General features: G+C 33.6%; 3 protein-coding genes, 1 long non-coding RNA gene and 1 other non-coding gene across 5 annotated transcripts; 4 read left to right on the top strand and 1 right to left on the bottom strand.

Moving 5' to 3' along the window:
• The first annotated feature begins 3695 nt into the window (after positions 1 to 3695).
• LOC127899060 (uncharacterized) lies at positions 3696 to 5697 on the top strand. Its single transcript, XR_008050858.1, has 2 exons — positions 3696 to 4696; positions 5455 to 5697. It is a non-coding gene; the product is annotated as an uncharacterized LOC127899060 (long non-coding RNA).
• On the top strand, positions 4387 to 4507 carry MIR530A (microRNA MIR530a). The gene has a single exon (NR_129331.1). It is a non-coding gene; the product is annotated as a microRNA MIR530a (primary transcript).
• Positions 5698 to 7750: 2053 nt separating the features above from the next.
• On the top strand, positions 7751 to 11825 carry LOC102610942 (ABC transporter F family member 1). The gene is made up of 6 exons (XM_006487970.4): positions 7751 to 7917; positions 8053 to 8274; positions 8967 to 9040; positions 9166 to 9376; positions 9483 to 9717; positions 10348 to 11825. Exons 2-6 carry the CDS (start codon positions 8053 to 8055, stop codon positions 11403 to 11405), a joined length of 1800 nt encoding a protein of 599 aa, XP_006488033.1. The 5' UTR covers positions 7751 to 7917; the 3' UTR covers positions 11406 to 11825.
• Positions 11826 to 15561: 3736 nt separating this feature from the next.
• Positions 15562 to 16212, top strand: LOC102628946 (protein SMALL AUXIN UP-REGULATED RNA 12). Its single transcript, XM_006488572.2, has one exon. The coding sequence runs from the start codon at positions 15656 to 15658 to the stop codon at positions 16070 to 16072; it is 417 nt and encodes a 138-aa protein (XP_006488635.1). The 5' UTR covers positions 15562 to 15655; the 3' UTR covers positions 16073 to 16212.
• A 3547-nt stretch (positions 16213 to 19759) lies between these two features.
• Positions 19760 to 20570, bottom strand: LOC107178327 (auxin-responsive protein SAUR50-like). Its single transcript, XM_015533292.3, has one exon. The coding sequence runs from the start codon at positions 20514 to 20516 to the stop codon at positions 20091 to 20093; it is 426 nt and encodes a 141-aa protein (XP_015388778.1). The 5' UTR covers positions 20517 to 20570; the 3' UTR covers positions 19760 to 20090.
• Between the last annotated feature and the right edge of the window lie 1852 nt (positions 20571 to 22422).

The raw sequence follows: 22422 nt of genomic DNA on the forward strand, positions 1-22422 counted from the left end.
TCTATTTAATAAGCTGTACCAAACGGAGCCTTAATAGTTGGGATATTATATATGTACGAGTGTGGTTTCTTCTCCATATATGCAACCTTTAAACTCTCATATTTGTTTCTTTATCGATGGATTTTTGTGGAACTTTATTTTTTTTGAATAATTTAATGGATAAGATTTTTTTCCATAATGACTACAAGTACGATTAGGAATCTTTGAGCGAGAGCACTAAACTACTATCCCCACTTAATTATTGCGACTTGACATCGATATTTATTTGCTATAGAATTGAAAGCTTCATAGATTATCAATCAACATGGACGATGGAAATGATTTTGGTGGGTATTCGTGGACAAATAACATTATTTAAAATCACAAGTTATAATGGGTTAATTTTGGTATAATGACAGGTTTTGAAAGTGAAATTTTAACTTCTAAATTTAAGCTCGAGTAATTAGGTGTAAAAGAGTGTTTTGGGTTCTAAATAGCTCCACTCTTTATTTGCTTAGTTTAGTGATACTAAAAGCACTAGATTTTTTTTTTTCAAAAAAATAAAAGAGCACCAGATTAATATCCCTATTATACCCTTTTCTTAACAAGTTACAAAAACCCTTTAATCGGATAAAATATGGTGCAGAGGAAGGATTAGAATTCAGTGCTGAAACTTTTTTTTTTTGCTGAGCATTGAATCAATTATCAAGATTTATTTTAAGTTTTTATTTTTTTTCTTATATAACAATTATTGATTCGGAACTTAACAAAAACTCATATCAGTACTGAATTTTTATCAGTAGAGGAATGGGTCTGGAGACAGTGTTGGGCCACTCTTTTGAGGCCTAGAGGCTGGGCCTTGTTGACCAACAAAGCAAAGGTGAGATGATGGATCAGATTAGTTTTAATTTAAGGCATGTTTGAATTTTCATGATTTGTTATTTATTTTCATGATCACATTTATGGATGCTTATCTTGCATAAATTACAGCACTGTGACAGAAGATAAAATAATTGCTGCCAATTTGACTTTAAGCTCATGATATGATGATAATGGTCGTGCTTGCATAAGAATTGTCACAAAAATATTCATTTAGTCGTTTCTAAGAAATCCAACTTAATATCTGCCTTTCGTAATGCACGTAATAACAACAAATGAATTCAGTGCACTCGGGGTTTAGCTGCCCAAATCATGATTGTTTCTAAAACCGATATCAATTGATGCATTAAACTGGATTTGGTTAATTGGTAGTGCCTCTGCCTTTTTCGGGCGGCCCCATCTGCGGAGTAATGGAACTTCAACGTCAACGTATCTCAACTTTCCTGAACTTGTGTTGCTTTGTAGGGTTCTTGTGTTTTTGAGCTTTCACCATCCCTACTCCCCAAAGACTCGGTGCTATCGTCAAAATTTTTGAAACATTGAGGGACGATTGTCTCTAATTTTCTTTTTCTGATTATTACTATTATCAGTACTATAATTATCTCTTCTTTCTTTGCACAGCAACATGAAACTATTTTCTGTTGACACCCGTCTTGGTAATATCCTGGCACCATCCTTTTTAAACTGTTGTGTTCAAATATATAAATTTTTTTTTTAAAAAAAGGCCTAATGAGTGGATTTAGGCATAGCAAAAATGCTAAAGAAACTAAAAGTTGATAAAATGTACTAAAACACTGTGTGGTGTTGAGTTAATTCATCATTCTATTTTTTTTCTCCCTTTAACACCGTATGGTATTATAGTTTATTTTATTAGCATTTTGTTAGATTTTTCTGTCCAAATATCAGCGCTCTAAGTATAAAGTGCAGTAAACTGAAAGAGTGAAGGTATTAAAGGCTCTCTTAAATGATGTCAGTGCTATACTCCTACATATAAGTGATTAATGAATTAAAAAAAATATTAACAAATTACGTTACGATTAACGTAACGTAAGGGCTCCCATATATAAATTATGAGATTTAAGTAGTAAATGCAGATTTCATGCATATGGTGTAATCGTAAATTCATATTGTCGCATCATATGAGAGAATGACTAATCCACACAACACTCATTTATCTCTAATTTGATAATACTTAATTATAAGCTCATCTTGTTCTAATCGATAGTGTTAGTTTGATGTGATACTTGTCCACTTTAACCATGTATTAAATGTCTAATAATTAATAATGGCAGGATCCTGTCATTTACGTTTCAATGTTATGCATCATTTATTTATTCATCGGTTGATGTATTTATTTATTTATTTATCATTCAATAAATAAATATCACATTAGTTAACTATTTGATAGAATCTCCAACACTACTCTATAATAAAAATATTGTTGTCCCCCCTTTGGGCAGTGGCAGGTGAAGAGTTCGTTCTAAACCTAAGTATAGAAACAAATGCATAATTATCACTATAATCTTTATCAATTCAAGCAAAAGTGACACTAATGAGCTGTAGAGCTGACAAAATTTAACACGATTTGATTATCCGACACAAATACGACACGAATAAATAAGTAATAGATTGTTAAATTAAACATAATTATTAAATGGACTACGTACGGGTTGCCAATATTTTTTTCGTGTCGGGTTAGGGTTAAAATAGTTGATCTATTTATCCAATTAATGGTTCAATTATATTTTCTATTTAAAATTAATTTATAGGTTATTGTCATTAAAACTCAAATATTAAACATGATTTTCCTTTTTTTTATAAGGACAAACATATAAATAATATTTCATTTATAAAATTTTATACAATTTTAATAGTATAAATGTATAAAAAATTAATAGATATGTATATTTTATAATATCAACATACAATATTATTTAAATATATATAATTAAAACTTCAATAGTGTAAATATGTAATATTTAGTAGATATAAATATTTTATAATATCAAAATATATTTTTCACTTGTGTTTTTCCCCTTCATTAATTGTTTTTTTTTAACCCTCTCATAATTAAAATCAAAATTACTCTCAAGATAGTGGGTGTAAATAGTGATGACTAAGCCATGAGCAAACACAAGAAGCAGCAAGGGATTTATTCAATTTAAGAAAAATATTTGCTCTTTCTATGAAAAATATCTACTTTTCCTCCCTGTTGATTTCTTTGTTCAATATTAAAGAAAATCATTGAATTTGAAAGGAATCAACTACTTGCAATAAACATGATATAAAATACGGATTTAATGAAATAATAATATCAAATCGTGAATGATTTGATGATGGATATGTTCTTGGTGTGCAATAACATCTTATAACTAAGAAGACATTCTTGGTCGTGGAAATTTTTATAATACAATCAATGATCTTAGCCATGAGAAGAGAAAAATCAGAAAAAATGCAGAGAAAAATTAGGAGAGAGAAATTATGTTTTATAGGAAACGAGAGAGAATGTGCATTAATTACCATTATTATTAAGCGTTTATCTTATTAATCTCCTAAAATCTTAGCCGTTGATATAATTTATATAAATTAGTGTAAAAATATGCATAATTTTAGGAGATTGCTAATCCGCTCTGTGTGTGTAAATATTTAATAGAAATTTTGCTATATATATAAATATCAGATGGGATATTCGATAACTTATTTATTTTTCGTATCAAATTAATATCTTAATATTTTAAATTAATATTATTTAAATTTATTTAAATTTAACACGATACGAAACTAACACGACACACACACGGACACAGTCAGTCCGAGAATCTATTTTGCCAGCTGTAGTGAGCAAGTTGAGTCTCGAAAATAAGGCCTAATTGATGCGCCAAATCAAAGCAAACAAAAATAATATTATAATAATGGACAAAACTATTGCACCACTTCTAACCTTAGACTGGCGCTTTTTCCTCCAGATATTCAGGGGCTGCTTCTCAATCGCGCGAAGGAGAAAACACACAGACACACATATTTGTCCCACGGACAGCCTAGCTTCAGAAGTTTTATTGGAGCAATTCACCAATCAAATTTTGAGCTTTTAGACTAGTGTTTGCCCTACGAGAGAAACTTGTATTTATTATTATTATTATTATATGCACTGTTCAAACGTGAGAATTATTACAAACAACAATTATGAGTTATTCGAGCCGACCCACGCGGGTTCAACAGTAAATTCATATGGCCGTCTGACGTGGTACCATACGTGGCAGTATCTGATTTGTGGGGTCGTCGAAGTCCACGTGCTTGTGGGCGTCTACATCACGTGGTCTTGAGACCACACAGTGTTTGTGATTTGTGAAGCAGACTCTGCAAAAGCTGTAATAAAGAAAGCTTTGTCACATCCTTATCTGTTGATTTTCTCTACACACTTACTGTAATTGGATATTTGGATCTCTCTCTCTCTCACTCTCTTGCTCTCTAAAAATGCCCACCGCACCAGCAACTTAGCTAGCAATAGGAGCAGAGCTGAGATGTCGCATTTATCTGCATTTGCACCTGCACCTTGCTGTGCTGTTATCTGGGTTGACGAGGATCATCATGATGATCAGCTTCAAAACTCGAAAGCATGAAGGTGCAGCTGTATATGCAGGTGAATGCCATTTTAGCCATTTTATGTGCTCATGACGCGCTTGTTTCTGTTCGTTCTCTGCTTGTGTTCCGCTCTGTATGGGTTTCCATAGACTTAATTATAGCAGTTTCTATCTATCTATCGAGCTAGCTATCTAGCTAGTTACCTGAACAACTTTGAAAAACCAAATTAAAGGTCCATGACGAGCTTCTTATCAAGGTAACCTTACTTGTCTGTCCCAAGCGCACAAGTTGGATTTTGGATCTCATAGATGCATATATATAATTACACAGAAATGTAATTGGTACCGATCATCCCACATATAATTAGGGTTCTTGAAATAAATAAGTGTGTACAGAAGTATTATTTCAGGTTTTGCTTTCTTGTAAGAAACCCTAGAGGGAACCCAGCGAGATTTTCGGACTCGGCTACAACGATTTTGGTGTAGGCTCCTCCTTTTTAGCTGAATTTATATATTTTCTTTCTCCTTCAGAAGGTTGGCGAATTTAGACTTTGATTTCCTCTATTCAAAATTATATATAATAAAAATGTACCAGATCCAACCCATCTTATTGTGATTTAGAATATAATTGAATTAGTAGGTTCGATGCAGTTAGCTAGAATTAAAAAAAAGACTTTATTGAAAAAGAAAGAAAAATAGGAATTTAGTCAGTCAACCAAATTTAGTTAAACATATCGATGAAATTTGATACTGCAAAATTATCAAATTAAATCCAGTGATAAAGGATGGAAAAACCTTTGGCCATTTTTTTCCTTTTAAACATAAACCTTTGGCTTGAATCTGATTCAGCTTTGGTAATCCTTCTTCATCGTTCTCCTAATTAGCTTCAGCCTCTATGGTTCTCTACAATCATTGGCTCTGTATATATTGCACTATATATATGTATATATATTGCTTTCTGACTTCTGGGTAACCGTGTATAATTACTCACTAGACTTCTTGAATTCTTTTGAAGGTGCTCGCAGCTCCCATCTTTAGAAATTGTCATTTCCATTGGAGAACTTATCTAGCAAATTAACAAGCTTGTGAATTTTTTACTGAAAAAAGTTCTTGTAAGTTATAGGGCAAAGGGATTTATGTGGTCTCTTACTCATTTTAGTTTAGGGATAAACTTAGATCAATTGAGTGCCGACATTATCACTATGCTTTTGTAGAATTTGAAATGAAATTTCTCGAATAATAATCTTTAGTTACTTCTCTTGACTTTCCAGGTTAATTGAATAGTAAATTCTAAACGATGATTATTTATATACATAATACATTTATATTAAGGAAGTGATGCTTGGCTCGGCAGTTAAAAAGTTTTCCAATTGGTCATGTAAATAGAATTCTTTTCAGTGTAATATTTATTGTCTTTGACATCTATAATATGAGAAATTTTAGAATACATTTGAGGTACCATGTCACCCATATAACAAGTAATGATGTCATGACATGTGTGTATTTATTTTGAACTACTATCATGCAAGTGGTGCTTGTATTAAATTCAATTACACATGTCATGCATGCATCAATTGGTTGTAGTAAATCTGAGGTATTCTAGAATTTCTCCTATAATATAATTTGTTATTGTTGTTTAAATATGCTTAGCTCTTGTTTGACATTAAGATTAAGCAGTTGTGGTACTAAAGTTTTTGGCAAACATTAAGGGTTCAATTGGGACAACTGCGTTGCCTTAGCATAGCTGTCCTGAACGGAACCTAAATAAACTTGTGTTATTTTAAGATTTGATTTACTTTCCCTTAAATAGACTTGTAATCTCATACAATTTTCACTTTTCTCTTATTTGATATATATATTTTTTCTCTATATGATAATCTATCTTGACACTCATGTTTTCAAGCTGTATGAATTAAAATGATATCTAGTTTTGTGTGTATAATAATAACTATCTACATCGATTAAATTATGTCAAAAAACTTAGATATGTTACAGCTGTGACTTTACATTCTACATGATATCTAGTTTTGTGTGTATAATAATAACTATCTACATCGATTAAATTATGTCAAAAAACTTAGATATGTTACAGCTGTGACTTTACATTCTACAATATAATGTATGTTTTGTCTTATTTCTTTCCCGCTTCCGCTAACACCCACTATGTGAATATCTACAATGTCCCAGTTGTTGATATATAGGTTTTTATGTCATAAATTTACAAGGAACTCGCAAAAACGGTAACAACCGAGCTTAAGGACTTTGTTTGATTCTAAGCAAATGTTGATGATAAGGTAGTGAAAATATGTTAGTTTGATGACTTTGTCAATCTTCAACGCATCTTTTCTACATATACACAACAAATTAATAAAATTATAGCATGCGTGTTTTTCTACAGCATCAGTCTTGATCACTCATATCCGGAAATTCTTCTACTTACATTTTAAATGTTTTATAGAAAAGAAAAATTATAGATAAGGCTTTTTATTTTTAAAAAACATTTTACGAAAATAATATTTTTCACAAACTTTAAGTTGATAGAATCATGAGACTCTCATCTCATGGTCTAATCTTATTCTGAGCAATAATTAATGAATAAAAAATAAAAAATATTAAATCTTAATTATATAGTAGCACTAAAAAATAGGTGACACTGGCACAAGATTATTAGAAGATGAGGAGAAGACCCTCATTAAATTTTTTAACACTCTCACATCAGGTACGTGATATTGTGTACTCAATTCTTTTTAAGTTGCTATGGAATATTTACTAATGTTTTCACAACTTCTCAGGGGAAAAATAAAAAAGTTTTCACAAACTCTATTATATGCAAATTATTCTATGGAAGTGTGACATGAAAGCATGGGGATACTGAAAACTAGAAAGCCAATTTTAATGGAAGAATCAGAAACGCTGACTCAGCATGATCTTTAACGTGCAACAATAGTTGTGGCGCCGTATTTAACAAACGTTTAACATGTTTTCAAAATATTCACCTTTTTAACGGGTTATGGGTATTGGGCTAAACCCAACATTTAATTGGGCTAGAGTTTAGTCTACGAGCTCAAACTGAAGTGCTCATCAACAACTCTCTAAAGCCCAACTATTACCCAATCCAAGAGCAAGAAGAACCCAGCAGAAAAGGCGAAGTTGAAGACCAAGACCGACCTTAACTTTTTACTGTTGTCTGTCCAAACATTCGCAATTTCATTCCAATACGTAACTGTTAGTCGGACCACAAACCACGTGCCATAATAACCTATCGCACACGTGTCACTCCCACGGTCCATCTCTCTATAAATACTCAATCACCCCCGGCTGTGTCGAACTCTCTTCGAAAAACGAAACCCTCATAGCGGGTTTTCAACTTTTTGTTTTTTGGCAGTCGTTGGTCCTCACCTCGCTTCTCAGGTAGCACCAAGGTTTCCATACCTCTAAACCCTAGATCTCGGATCTCGATTATCGATTCTTAACCAAGGTAATTCCTCATTCGATTCACCAAATTTATCGTTGCATTTGTGTTTTTAATCAGCTATTAGCATGAAATTAGGTCTTTATTTATTTATTTATTTGTTTTTATTTTGATTTATTGATTGGTGGCCTGTTGGTTCAGATGGTGTCGGACGCAAGCAAGAAGAAGGCTTTGCAGAAGAAGGCTGCCGCGGCGGCCAAGAGAGGAGGCAAGGCGGCTGCGGCGGCGGCGTCTTCTAAGGCTGCTGCGTTACAGAATGGAAGTGCTGCTGATAAAGCTGCTAGTGAAATGGCAGCCATGCAGATTTCGGATCGAACTTGTACGGGAGTGCTTTGCTCGCATCCTCTGTCAAGAGATATTCGCGTAAGTTTTGGGAACATGATGATTTTGATTTTTAATTTTTTAGGGAATTGTGGATTTTGGAATATATAATTGTTTTAGGTCGTGTGTGCTTTATATTGATCTATTATATTTTTCTTGTGTATATGTAATTGAGTTCATTAAAAATAGTTGTATGTTAAAAAAAAACACACACACACACACACAAAAAGTGAAAGGAAAAGGTTTGCGAGAGAAAGAGGAGCAGGGTCGTAATTCTTACTTTCTGGATTACTAGAAAGTATCTTGAGCACCAAAACAGGATGAATTTCATTGATTCTCTCAGTGAAAACTGTGACGATTTGATTTTGATTTTTGATTTTGTGGGGATTGTAGAATTTGTTATTTATTTATTTATTTTAATATTTTGAGGTTAATTTGTTATGTCTATCTATTTATATTATTTGATATGTTTTATTGTATTTATGCAATTCAAAAGGAAGAAATAGAATTGAAACTTTTACTCTTTCCATGACTAGAAAGTATCTTTAGGGTCAAAACAGGATGAATTGCACAGTTTCTTTTCGATGCATTTGAGTGGTTTTTCAGTTTGGTAATGCTGTGGTGGTTCTGTGTTAGAAAAAGTCTATGTTCATATTGCATGTTATTTCTTTGAGTTTTTCACTGAATTAAGATGGAAAAATACTGTGATTAATGGTCTTTGCTTGATGCTGCAGATAGAGTCATTATCTGTTACTTTTCATGGACATGATCTCATAGTGGATTCTGAACTGGAGCTTAACTATGGCAGGTTGGTTATTATTCCTTCTATAGTCACGTGTTGTGCTTAAATGTAAAAAGCAGTTGGTTCATAATATAGGTAACCTTTCAATATGGAGTGTATCTGTAAATTTTAAACATTACTTATGCTTACAGGCGTTATGGCTTGCTTGGCTTAAATGGGTGTGGGAAATCTACGCTCTTGACTGCAATAGGGTGCCGGGAGCTTCCTATTCCAGATCACATGGATATACATCACCTTACTAGGGAGATTGAAGCTTCTGACATGTCTTCATTGGAAGCGGTCATAAGTTGTGATGAGGAGAGGTTAAAATTGGAGAAAGAAGCTGAATTCTTGGGAGCACAGGTACGTCTAACTGAAAGTTCTTGTTATCTTTGACTGTAGTTCCCCCCCCCCCCCCCTTCTTTTCCAACAGCTAATGTTCTGATTTTTGTTGTCTAATCTGCAATAGGAAGATGGAGGTGGAGAACAACTTGAACGTGTTTATGAGCGTTTGGAAGCCTTGGATGCATCAACTGCAGAAAAACGTGCTGCTGAAATCTTATACGGTCTTGGTTTTAACAAGACTATGCAAGCTAAGAAAACGCGTGATTTCTCTGGTGGCTGGAGAATGAGGATTGCATTGGCGCGTGCACTCTTTATTAACCCAACCATTCTGTTGCTCGATGAGCCCACAAATCATCTAGGTTAGTTTTGTTGGTGATATTGATTTTATTGAAACTAGGTAGTTGGAAAATACAAACAAGATCTAATTATATTTGAAACAAAAACCTTCATCTGCATGCTTGGTTTGATTTCTGGTGATGTGTTTGATTAATGTTTGTTGCATGTGATTGGGGTACGTGTGGTATGAGGCAGCAAAGCAGATGCCTTAGTTTGACTTTTTGAAGCCTATTTTTCGATTATCTGGTTAATCTCATGCTGCGGGTATTCGTAGAGACGTAATACTAAATGTTATCTAAGATTGAAATGCTTTTGATACTGAGATCTATTCACATAATTTGGTAATTTCAGTTCCAGTAGTGGGGTTTTGATTGATGGTTATTCTGCAGTAAGATTCATGGGTTAGCCTATATGAACCCTTGCCAATTAGTTTACAGCTTCCTGATCTAGTTCTTGACTCACTATGAAAGAAACATAGAAATTGGTCTGAATACTGTTTCCGTGAATTGTAGAGATTGCAAGTTTTTCCTGTTTAGATATATTTATTAAGATCCGATTACTTTTGATGCTGAAATGCAATGATATATTGTCATTGAATTCCTATATAAGAGAGAATGGAAGTGAATTATTCCCCCCACCCTCTTTCCACGCAGATCTAGAAGCTTGTGTCTGGCTGGAAGAGACCTTGAAGAAATTTGACCGCATCTTGGTGGTGATTTCACACTCCCAGGATTTTCTGAATGGAGTTTGCACAAACATCATTCACATGCAAAACAAGCAATTGAAGTTCTATACCGGTAATTTTGACCAGTATGTTCAGACTCGTTCTGAATTGGAAGAGAACCAGATGAAACAGTACAAGTGGGAGCAGGAGCAGATTGCTTCAATGAAAGAGTATATAGCCCGATTTGGTCATGGGTCAGCGAAGCTAGCTCGCCAAGCACAGAGTAAAGAGAAAACACTGGCTAAGATGGAGCGAGGTGGGCTTACAGAAAAGGTTGTGAAAGACAAGGTTCTTGTCTTTCGTTTTGTTGATGTAGGAAAGCTACCCCCACCGGTACTGCAGTTTGTGGAAGTGACATTTGGCTACACACCCGACAACCTCATCTACAAGAACCTTGATTTTGGGGTGGACTTGGACTCGAGAGTAGCTTTGGTTGGACCCAACGGTGCTGGGAAGAGTACGCTTCTGAAGCTGATGACGGGGGATTTGGTTCCTCTTGATGGCATGGTTCGGCGACATAATCACCTTAGAATTGCACAGTTCCATCAGCACTTGGCTGAGAAACTTGACATGGATATGTCTGCCCTCCAATATATGATAAAAGAGTACCCCGGCAATGAGGAGGAGAAGATGAGGGCAGCAATTGGGAGATTTGGGTTGACTGGTAAAGCCCAGGTGATGCCAATGAAGAATTTATCTGATGGGCAAAGGAGTCGGGTGGTTTTTGCATGGTTAGCATATAGGCAACCCCACATGCTTCTCTTGGATGAGCCAACTAATCATCTGGATATTGAGACAATCGACTCGCTTGCTGAGGCATTGAATGAGTGGGATGGGGGTTTGGTTCTCGTCAGCCACGATTTCAGGCTCATAAACCAGGTAGCCCATGAAATATGGGTGTGTGAAAATCAAGCTGTTACCCGGTGGGAGGGTGACATTATGGACTTCAAGCTGCACCTGAAGGCGAAGGCTGGTCTATCTGATTGAAAGAAGATCACTGTAGGATGAATTTGAAGACAATGTAATAGTGCTGCTATTTTTATTACACATTTGGCTTAAGACTGTAGTAGGCCAAGTGTTCGCCACCACTGGTCGGTGTTTTTCCCAAGGTGGATTATGACGAAAGTTTTATGTAGCAGCAGGAGGGACGACGGCTTATTTATTGTATGCCGCTGGTTCGTTCCATAATTATCTGCGAAGTTGTTAGGTGATATTTTTGTTCTTGGTTACATTTGCCCTTCCTTATCATATTCCTTGGTTCCTTGGCCAAGAAGATGGCATATGGCTAAACATATATTTAGGCTTAGACGCGAATGTTTATGTGCTATTGGACTTTTATTATATGTTGTACTCGAGAGAGATTATAATATTTTATGAAAAGCGGAATATGCAATGTTTCTTTGGCCACCCAACTTTTTCGTCAGTATTACTATCAGAACTCTGGGTGTCGTTACATTGAATGGCTTTTAAAGATGCTTGGGACGGGGAAGAAGCTCAGGAAGTTCACAAAAGATAAAAGCCATACAGCAAGACTACCGCAACCTCTGGGACTTGCTGACAGATCTCATGCCTATCCAGAAGGAAATATTGAAGATGTGTTGGTGAAGATGGATAAATTTATTTTTTCGGTGGATTTCATTGTACTAGATTTTGAGGCAGACAAAGAAGTGCCAATTATTCTAGGAAGACCTTTCTTAACCATGGGAAAGATTCTAATTGATGTTAAAAAAGGAGAATTAAGCCATGAGGGTGAATAACCAACAAGTTACATTTAATGTGCTGTATGCCATAAAGAGTCCCGATGAGATTTGAATATTGTAATTTTATCAGTATTGTGGACTTTATTGTAGCAGAGAGATTACGTAGTTGCTGCAGTAAGGAAGAAATCAATGCCGTAACAATTGAAGAACTTGATTATGAAGATCATGGAGCAGCTAACATAGCATGGTCATGGGAGAAGCAACCATTCAGAATTGATGAGCAAATCCAGTAAAGGGAACTCAATCTAGACCAACAAAAATTCAAGGTTAATGGGCCAAGAGTGAAGCACTACAAGACCCATTAAAGGGAAAAAAAGAAAAGAAATAGTAACTGAATTTGTATACTTCTTGAAATCCATCTTCTTAATTCATCCTCATCAGCCTTTAAAGTCTAAATAGTGTTCGTTTCTTCATTTGTTTCCCTAATGGGAAGTTGGATATCTTAAATTTTTAATAAAAATGGTTATGGTTATTTGGTGTTTTGAATTTTTTTTCTTTTTTATTAAAATCTATAATTGAAAACCTTTCTCAATCTTTATTTATGTAATCCACGTTGGCAATTCATTCGGTTCAAGTGCACTTCTTGCTAAAGCTTGAGAAGTTATATTATAACATGTGACTTTGCGAGGGATCAGTTAATTTGTTTGGGTTCTTCAACAGTGGTCGGTGGGGCGCCAATTATCACTTGCCGGTTAGCACACGTGTCATGTAGCTACGCGATAAAACGTTTTTATCTTTTTTTTTGGGTTGGGGGGGGGGGGGGGGGGGTTCAATTGAAAATTTTAAAATCTACGAAGCATTGAAAATTTCTCTTCAATCTTTGCGACTTTAATTTTTTGTCCCATACCGTTTGCTCTTTTTTGCAAATTAAATACAATTGGCAATCGTGGGAAAATTCGTAATCTGTGGCATGTACACATACATTATGGCTACGGATGCCCCAGGCTGCGTAGCGAGTAGCTTTTGTGCTGTCAGGAGGGACACGAGTAATCAAAAAGTGAATATCTATTTCAATAAAAAGAGAAAAATTGTTACACATATATATAAGAGAATGGTAACGTATTTAAAACGCATAAATAAGACTTTCGAACAGATTTGTTGAAATTGTACATAGATTTAGGGCCAATTTGATAATATTGTAGTTTTTAAAATAATTGATGTCGTGATGTATAAATAGTCAATTGTGAAGAAATTTAATTAAACGCTTAGAAAATTTATTTTTAAAATTATGAATTTCAAAAAGTAGTCAGTCGTATGTGTTTTGACAAATCTTATTGTTAAACTATTATAAGAATGCAAATGATTAAAATGAACATAATATTGAATAAAACTTAAGTATTTATAAACATATAATATTTTTTATTGTGTATATATAATAATTGATAACTAAAATAACTTTATCATTTTATTATCTCAAAATAATTGATATTAGTAATAATCTCTTTATATTTAATAATTTTATTTTCTAATTAAATAAGGGTAATTTAATTTTTTACCATATATGTGAGGACATATAAGACGTGTGAAATTTTCACTCATATGACTAGTAAACAAGGAATTTTTAGTCTAAATTTTAAAATCAAATTTTTTAAAAGTTACACCTTCCATACTTTTCAAAATATATGTAAGATGGGGTAATTCTGTATAAAGTAATTTAAAAAAAAAAATTCAGACAATTAAATTAACTTTTTAACTTTTCAAAATTACTTCTAAACTTATGAAAACAATCCCAATTGGCCCTTAGATTCTTAGTAATCCATTATTTTATTGTCACTAGATCGTAATATACAACTAACAACAAAGAGACTACTTTGACTCCACCGTAATTGAGGTGAGGTTGATTGATGGGGCGAATATCATTTCTCGATACATTAAATTTAGCATAAGCAAAAGATTTGTCACGGCTGCGAGTGTTTTCAAGCCGGTTAAAATTTTTTTATCTGCAAAGACTATTTGGGTCGAATTTAATGCATGCATTGGAAATGGCATTAAACAAGTTAACTACTACTTGTAATCCAGAAACATCCAAAATAAAAGAAGGAAAATCTGACGCCACGTAACAACTAAAACTTGCAGAAGCTACTAGCACTCTGTAATTGTTCTCTTTATCATTTTTCTATAAAGTTGTGATAGTAGCTAGTGTTTGTAATTTGGTAGGAAGCACAAGTTGAGAAATATCAGCAGAAAACTAGTTGCATCTGGTCTTACTGTAGCCAGCATGCTGTTGCTGCATAAGCTATATATGATATATGCATGACAGAATATGTTTGCTTAAAGATTTCTCTTTGTGTAATTGATGTGCTGATATTCAAGTTCTTCTGTCATAATAGAGATGCATGCATGTATGAATGCATGGTGGCCAATATGGGATAAGAAATGAATGAATATAATACAAATATGATACTTAGCTGTTGTGAGTGCTAGCAAGATTAATAGGCACAAAATTCTTTGAAGTTGTAAATGAGGTTTGAACTTTGAGTCTCACTCACATGATTGGGAGATAGGCATGTAATTATCAGTCAAGTTAGGCTTAAAACTCCCTTGTATAATATCTTGCTTTAAAATGCTGAATTTTTTCCTACAGGCAGCTTAATTTGTCTTGAAAAGGTTGGATTTAGTCTATCTCAAAGGTGACCACTGTTTAGGCTTTCAACTTTAGTCCGTACAAAATTAAGGAGTTGTATTATAAAGTGGGGTTATATGAATATAATACTTGAGGTTGGGCTCTGCTCTTGAATATGCGAACCATATTGCATTCCTCTATGCTTCAAATCTACGAGCACCAGACTACTTAGGTTGAAGTATGTACAACCGAAACTCTCTTGAATGTTCTAGTTAAATGTGATAATCATTGCAAAAGAGATAAGCATCATTGGTGATATATGAAAATAATTAGAAACAAATTCACATCGCTACTTAATTACTGCGTTGAGCTACCCATGCCTGACTTAAAAGCATAAGTTGGAAGTGTAAGAGCTCAAAAAACAGTATTTACGTTTAATTTCTAACACTTACATGTGTGAAATCAAGCTTATTAAGGATATGTCTATGCTTTGCGAATTGCGAGTTTTGTATGTGAATTTATTTCTTGATTGTTACTTTGTGAATTAATTAATTAGCAAAAATGCTCAAAGGGAAACAATGAGAGGTTGGATAGGAATAGTGAGACACGTCAAAAGAACTGAGCAGCGCATGACAATAATTTAAAGGCAGACATGACTAACCAAAAGTGACATTTCATGGTAAGACGAAGCTCTAGGCAGCACTCACTCACATGCACTGGTCTCCCAGTTAACTCTAATGTCAGGCCTTCCATGTCCTCTAGCTGCATGTGTCAATGTAACCACTACAGACCATGCGCCCATTCTTATCTCTGACCCTCTCACTTTACGTACACTCTATATATACACCGAGCTATCTTGCTAATTAAAAGCGTGCAAGTCACATTAAAGAAAAATTAACTACAATTAATTAATCATGGCGCCTAAGCTCAGAACAAGTGGCAAAATAATCAAGAAGAGCGGCATTGTGAAGCTCAAGATCGCTGTAGAAAAGATACACAAGAGTCTCTTAATGGGTAGGAAATCAAATTCCTACTGCGATGATTATGTGCCTCAAGATGTTAAGGAAGGGCATTTTGCTGTGATAGCTGTAGATGGTCACCAACAAAAGAGATTTGTTATCTCATTGAGTTATTTGACTCACCCTATGTTCTTAAGGCTCTTGGAGCAAGCAGCTGAAGAGTATGGATTTGATCATGAGGGTGCGTTAACAATTCCTTGCCGTCCCTCCGAGCTTGAGAGAATATTAGCCGAGAGATGGCGGGAAGGAGAGCCAGCCGGAGCTGGAGGTATGAATTGGGGTTCCTGTGAAACAATGGTTCAAAGTTGTTAGTTTTTCCTTTAGAGATCCATTATTACTTAATGAGACTATCTATTTATATATCTTCACGACAAAAAAATTCCTATTTGCTGGGCATTTTACAGGGAAAAAAATGCCTGTTTTCCTGTTTAGTTGGGGATAAAGAAATTGATTACAACTACCATTCAAAATTTCTCCTACATATAGAAATAACCTAATTAATATATAAACTTTGCCGAATGACACTCTTGCGATCTAAAAGACCACAGAAATGGTCAATATTGAGAGCCGTTGGGTACTAGGAAATCCACAGATTTGAATAAACTGATTCAAGCGAGTCCCTAAAAAATTTCACGCGTGATTTTATAATTGTTCTTCTATTATCTAATAATTTCCATCTTGCAATGATAAGAGGAACATTTAAGGAGCGTTGTGATATCAAGAAGATATATATCTGATCAGGATCGTATGGAGGGAGGGGGGGGGGGGGGGAGGGGAAGCAATAAAAAGCTAAAAGATCGTGATCAAAACATCCGATGTCGATTTTTTTTTTTTTCTTTTTCTTTTTGGTGGGTCAATTCTAAGCTGTCATCAGATATTTTTCTTGGCCACATGCCCACATTGTTCGCAAGAAGATTCTTCTCATTTAAGTGCCCAAAAAAACCCCATATGTAGGACATCAAGTTGGATAGGTAGCAAACTAAATGGCTACCCAAGGGAGATCAAATTAAGCTTGACGACAGGGGAGAACAAGGAAAGAAGAGATAAGGTAGTAGGGTCATGGATTTGGAGCCAAGGCTTTTTGTAAACCCTAGCTAACAATTGCAATTACAATCGTGTATGAATTTGTTTTTCTATGTTGTAAAACTTACTTACGCCCTCAATTTAGGCTAATTATTTTGTTGGCATTTTTTTTAATGTGAATATGTCTGAATTTGGTTGAAATTTGATTGCGTCTAAATATAAATGTTTAAATGATATATTTGTTTTTTTATTTTTAATATTTAAATATAAGTAGTATCTTATTTATTTTTATAAATAAAAAATAACTTAAACATGATTATCTAACATTTATCTTCTTATAAGTCAATACAAATAAAGGGATTATGTTTTAGAGGTTAGGAAAAAATATATTTAATAGAAATATTTTTGAGATATAAGATTTACTTCCCATTAAGATAAAGTCACAAAAATTTACTTTTTCTATTCAAATGTAAATGTCCAAAAATCAAACATAAATTACAAAAAAAAAATAAAAAGATTGAAATTAATAAGAATTTCAGACTTCAAATACTTAAAAAACAGGCTCTTAACCATGTATTTCAAAAAAATTACTCAAAATTAACTTTTCAAACAATGTTTCAATAGTTGTTCGATCAGAAATTTCTAAGAGAAAATAATATATTTGTCTGATATAACCTAGAATTTAGATAAATATGATATGGAACAAGGAAAAAACAGAAAATAATTGAATAGATTTTAACAGAAATGTTTACACACCAATAATATTTTAGATAATTGTTGAAAATACAAATACTTAACTGGGAAATCTCAAAACCTAGGATTAATAAAAGAGCATTTATCTCATAAAATATGCTCCAATTGTTAGTGTGACTATGAAAAGAGTGCTATTCCATAAATGATCATGCATTTACCCTGGAGTTACAACTAATTAATTAAACAGACACACGATATCTGTTTATCTCTTTGTTAATTGTCATCGTATTCCGGATGAACAACAAGAGACCGACAACAACATGTATTACTACGTTTGCCTGAATCGAAAATGCTGTCGAAAACAAATGTAAATAACCTAGCTTCATTTTTCTTGCTTAAATTACGTGAAATAATTAGCAACATAGCATGCAATGTTAATTTCTGAATGCATGCACTTAAAATTAGTTGCAGCCACGTGGTACGTTTTTCCAACACACAGAGGCGAAACCAGGTTCATGCGTAAGGCTGTCTTGCCCTCAACTTTGTGAAAGTTTGTAAAATGTAAGGTAAAATTAAAAAAAAAATTCATAGAAATCCCTAACTTGTGGTATATTTAGGCAAAACCCAAAACTAAAATTCTAGTTGCGCCATGACCACGAAAGATGAGATGATCAGTACAGGGTACAGTACTTTGGTCGTAATTTAATTAAACAATGGTCGTTTGCCTTGTCGCGTCGACATGGGACGAGGGACCATGGGCCTAGTTGCTAGTTGCGAAATTATGACACCCTTATAATGTAGGAGCCGGCTAAGTTACGCTAAATGTAACTTACGCTAGGCAAGCAACAGTGACAAGTCTCATCACTAGCACTGTTGCTGTGTCTGACGTAAGATACGTTTAACGTATCTTAGCCAAAGCCTATAATGTACTATCAATGTGCTGGCATCTCAAGTCAAAGTCAAAAATTTTTGTATTTATATACGCATCGTTTTATATATTTATTTTTTGGTAAATACATGAGGCATTAAAAAAAAAATTGAAACCGAGATGGAAAATTGGAAATAATTTGTAACGAAAATGAAGTGATGAAACAAAACAACAGTTATGGCACTTTTTCGTTTTTGGAAAATAAAAATTATGGCCCCCTTTTATAAGGAGATCCTGGAAATCATCTATTATCAACAAAATCACTGAAGACAAATTTTGCTGAGTGCATTATCTAAAGAACTACTGCCAAATTGCTATAACATTTTTCACTTTATTTATAATTACACTGGTTTTTTCATTAGATTATGAAGGTGAGGAGGAGGAGGAGGGGAGAGAGAGAGAGAGAGAGGTTTTTACCTCAATCCTAAACTGACTCCTTTAATATTAATTAGCACCTTAAATTTTTAGATCAGTGGTTTCTTAATATGGTAAGCAACTTGACCTAAAGTTTTTGAGACAGAAAAAGTAAAATAGATCTATTATAATGGATCCACATGACAAATTCAAATGAGCATTGCATATTATTTAAGAATTGAACTATTTGCAGTCCTCGAAAAATCATTTCATAACTGCCTTTTAATTATATTCTATTTAATGTCAAAAATATCTTATATATATATATATATAAACCCATTTTTCAATCCTTCTCTCTCTAAAAAACTCAAAACACTAATTTTTTAAAAAATAAAAATAACCAATACGAAAAAGCAAGAGAAAGAAGAATAATTAATGTTTTAAAATTTTGCAAATCAATTGTATAGATGAGATAAAAGAGAAGAGAGAGAGAAGCGAATGCTATTCAATTGGTTTTGGGTCACAAGAAAGTAGAATTGAATTTTATTATTTGATTCTTGAGTTGCAACAAATTATTCAACTTGATCATAAACTTTAAGTTCTTTAATTATATGAGGGTTTGGTCACCTGGTAGTTCCTTAATTATACGTACGAAGGTTAAATCATTTGATGAAAGAAATTCTAAGCATTACAATATACAGAATTCATCAGCTTCCTTGTTGTATCTTTGAGCTTTGGTAATACATGCAGATTAAATATTGAAGAGAGTGAAAAAAAAATGAATGGAGTTAAATTTATTTGTATCTGTCCTTAAATAAAATTGTATCACAATAGCTGTTCTAGGAGGACTTTGGAGGGATAAGTTACATTTCTTTATTTACCATGCTTTCTGTCAAGTCCCACTTCAAAGTAAATCTATATCTCCATCATTATGATTAGGATTATTTTGTATTCTCATATTAAGTGCACTGCAAAAACAGAATTCTACCATTCCATTTTGTTATACAATATTTATTATTTAATTTATAGCATGCATTATTGCATTTGAATACAAATATTGAAAAAGTAACATATGGCCCCAGCCAATCATAATAAACTGATGCAATTAATAAACAGCATGGTCGTCAAACAGGACGCGATCATGCGTGGTCCCACAAAAAAACAAGAGGTGATTGCTTACACGGAACTTGTGCATGACCTACTTAACTTCTCTTGTGTTTTGGACCTGTAATAAAATTTAAGGGAAGCAAGCGGAAGAAGAAGAAAGAAGAAAGAAGAAAGAAGAATATATTAATTAAACAAGAATTAAGAGAAATATTAATCTTGAATAATTCAACAGCTCTGCATAATGGGGTTGCAAGAACGCCATTTAACATTAACACTAGAGCCATCATCATCTCCTTGCTCTGCCAATATTTTCTCAAGCTCACTCGGCTGGCACGGGACTGTTAGGGCACCTCCACGATCAAACCCATACTCTTCAGCCGCTTGTTCCAAGAGGCTCATAAATGTGGGGTGTGATAAGTAATTCAAAGGGACGATAAATCTCTTTGCCTGATCATTGCCATCCATAGCTAGCACAGCAACATGCCCTTCTTTAACATCTTCAGGCACATAATTGGTTGATGAGTCTCCGATTTCTTCACATTCGTCAGCAAATAAAATTTTCTTTTTGCCCAACAAAAGACTATTTTGAATCTTTTTAACAACAATCTTGATGCCATTGTTTTTCTTGATACTAGTACTAAGCTTAGCCATATTGTTGTGTAAAGTTTTTTTAATTCTTGAGTAGTATTTAGTTTAGTTAGCTACTCGGTTTATATATATTGCAGAGAGGAGGCATAGGGATAAGACTGGACGTTTGATATTTAGAGAGACACGGTCCGAGTGATCGCTTTTGATTAAATGATGAGGAGACCAGCACATGTGACTGTGAACGTTCCAGTTATCAACTTACCATGAAACGTCCCTTTAGATATAGTCATATTTGCCTTCAAATTATTGGCACACGGTTTATATATATATAGGTTTCTTTACTTTTTCCAGGCGCCTTCATTTGTCACTCATTAAGTTCGTATTGGATTAGAGGAAAAGTAAAGGTAAGTGCAAAACATAATGCAAGTTCACGCTTAGAGCCTGTGTTTTCTAGTAAGTTTTGTGTATTCATTTAAGTACTCGATGCAATTAGAACCACCTAATTAGCACATAGTCCATGCGACTCGTTCATACTTTATTTTGAAATGATTCTCCCCAAACCAAAAAAAGATTTATTTTGTTGAAAAATTAACAGAGTGCACACTTAGTCAGGGGGGCATATGAACCTTATTCGATTACAATTTAATTAATTAGAAAGAACACAAGAAAATTTTATGAGAAAATTGTGATGGTTAACTTGTTAAGGATGATCCCAGCAGGCAAGCTCAACTTGTGATGTCAACTTTTTCTAGCGTTCTTAAAGACTTAAGCTGCAGTGTGCCTTTGGAAGTTGCATGCAATAAGATGAATCTATGAACATATTACAGAAATTAAAATGGGTTCGTCGACTCCCTGACAACAAATGAATTTTTTGTTTTCCCTGTTTTCAGTCGATAATGATTAGATTCTACACAATTAATTCTTCCATAATGGCAATTTTTTTTTTATTTTTCAGTTGCACTTCTGTGATTATGATCGATTGCGACTTCATTAACCCATGCATTAGCTGCATGCTACCTCCAAGGCACGGGGAAAAATAATCCGAAAAGCCAAATTAAAAGGCAAAAAAGTTGCATTATATAGAGAAAACTCTATCAAAAACTTTCTTTGAAATATTTACAATTTTTATTGAGAGATTGTCAGGTTCTTCTTACTGAAATCAATGTATATCATTTATATCATATTATTTTCATAATCCATAAAACACCCTCACACCATAATTTTGCACTATTATCCGTATTTTTAAATACACTTGTATTCATATCGATTATACATTATACATTATATAAATAAAAAATAAAATTATTTAAATACTAAAACAATAAATATAAGTTCAGATATAAATAAAAAAATTAACAATAAGATACTTTTCTTATATTTTTTAATCATTTTTCTTATAATAAATATTATTTTATGTTTTTAAGAATCATGATAAAAATATCATGGAAATGGCCCATTTATCCTTTTTTTTTCTAGGACTTTTGAATATTATGAAAATAATAGGAGATAAGTGGTTTATATTAATTTCAGCAAGAACATCAACAAGAGTGTTTATTTACATGAAATAGAATTTTTAAGAAATAAAAAAGAAAAGAAAAAAAACCAAATCTTTCATGATATATAATTTTTCTTTCGTAAACACCCCAGCCGTACATAAAATATCTTGAGAATATTAAAGTGATTTAAGATCTGCATGACTACATCATTACTTTTTTTTTATCAAATCATCAACTGCTCAAATGTGATCAGGATTCAATATATATATTTTCTCAGAGACGCACTCATCTTCTTCTTGAAGAATATTAGATAATCATTTCAAGATGTTGCATTGGATCATATGTAGATGTCGCCAGGTCTACGATATGAATGGGTGTGGCTCTCTCTCTCTCTCTCTCTCTCTCTCTCTCTCTCTCTCTCTCTTTCTTTCTTTCTTTCGTTCTTCTGGGAAGGGTTGGCTATCTTCGTAATT

The sequence above is a fragment of the Citrus sinensis genome, chromosome 8 (genome assembly GCF_022201045.2).
Source record: "Citrus sinensis cultivar Valencia sweet orange chromosome 8, DVS_A1.0, whole genome shotgun sequence".
Taxonomy (NCBI): Eukaryota; Viridiplantae; Streptophyta; class Magnoliopsida; order Sapindales; family Rutaceae; genus Citrus; species Citrus sinensis.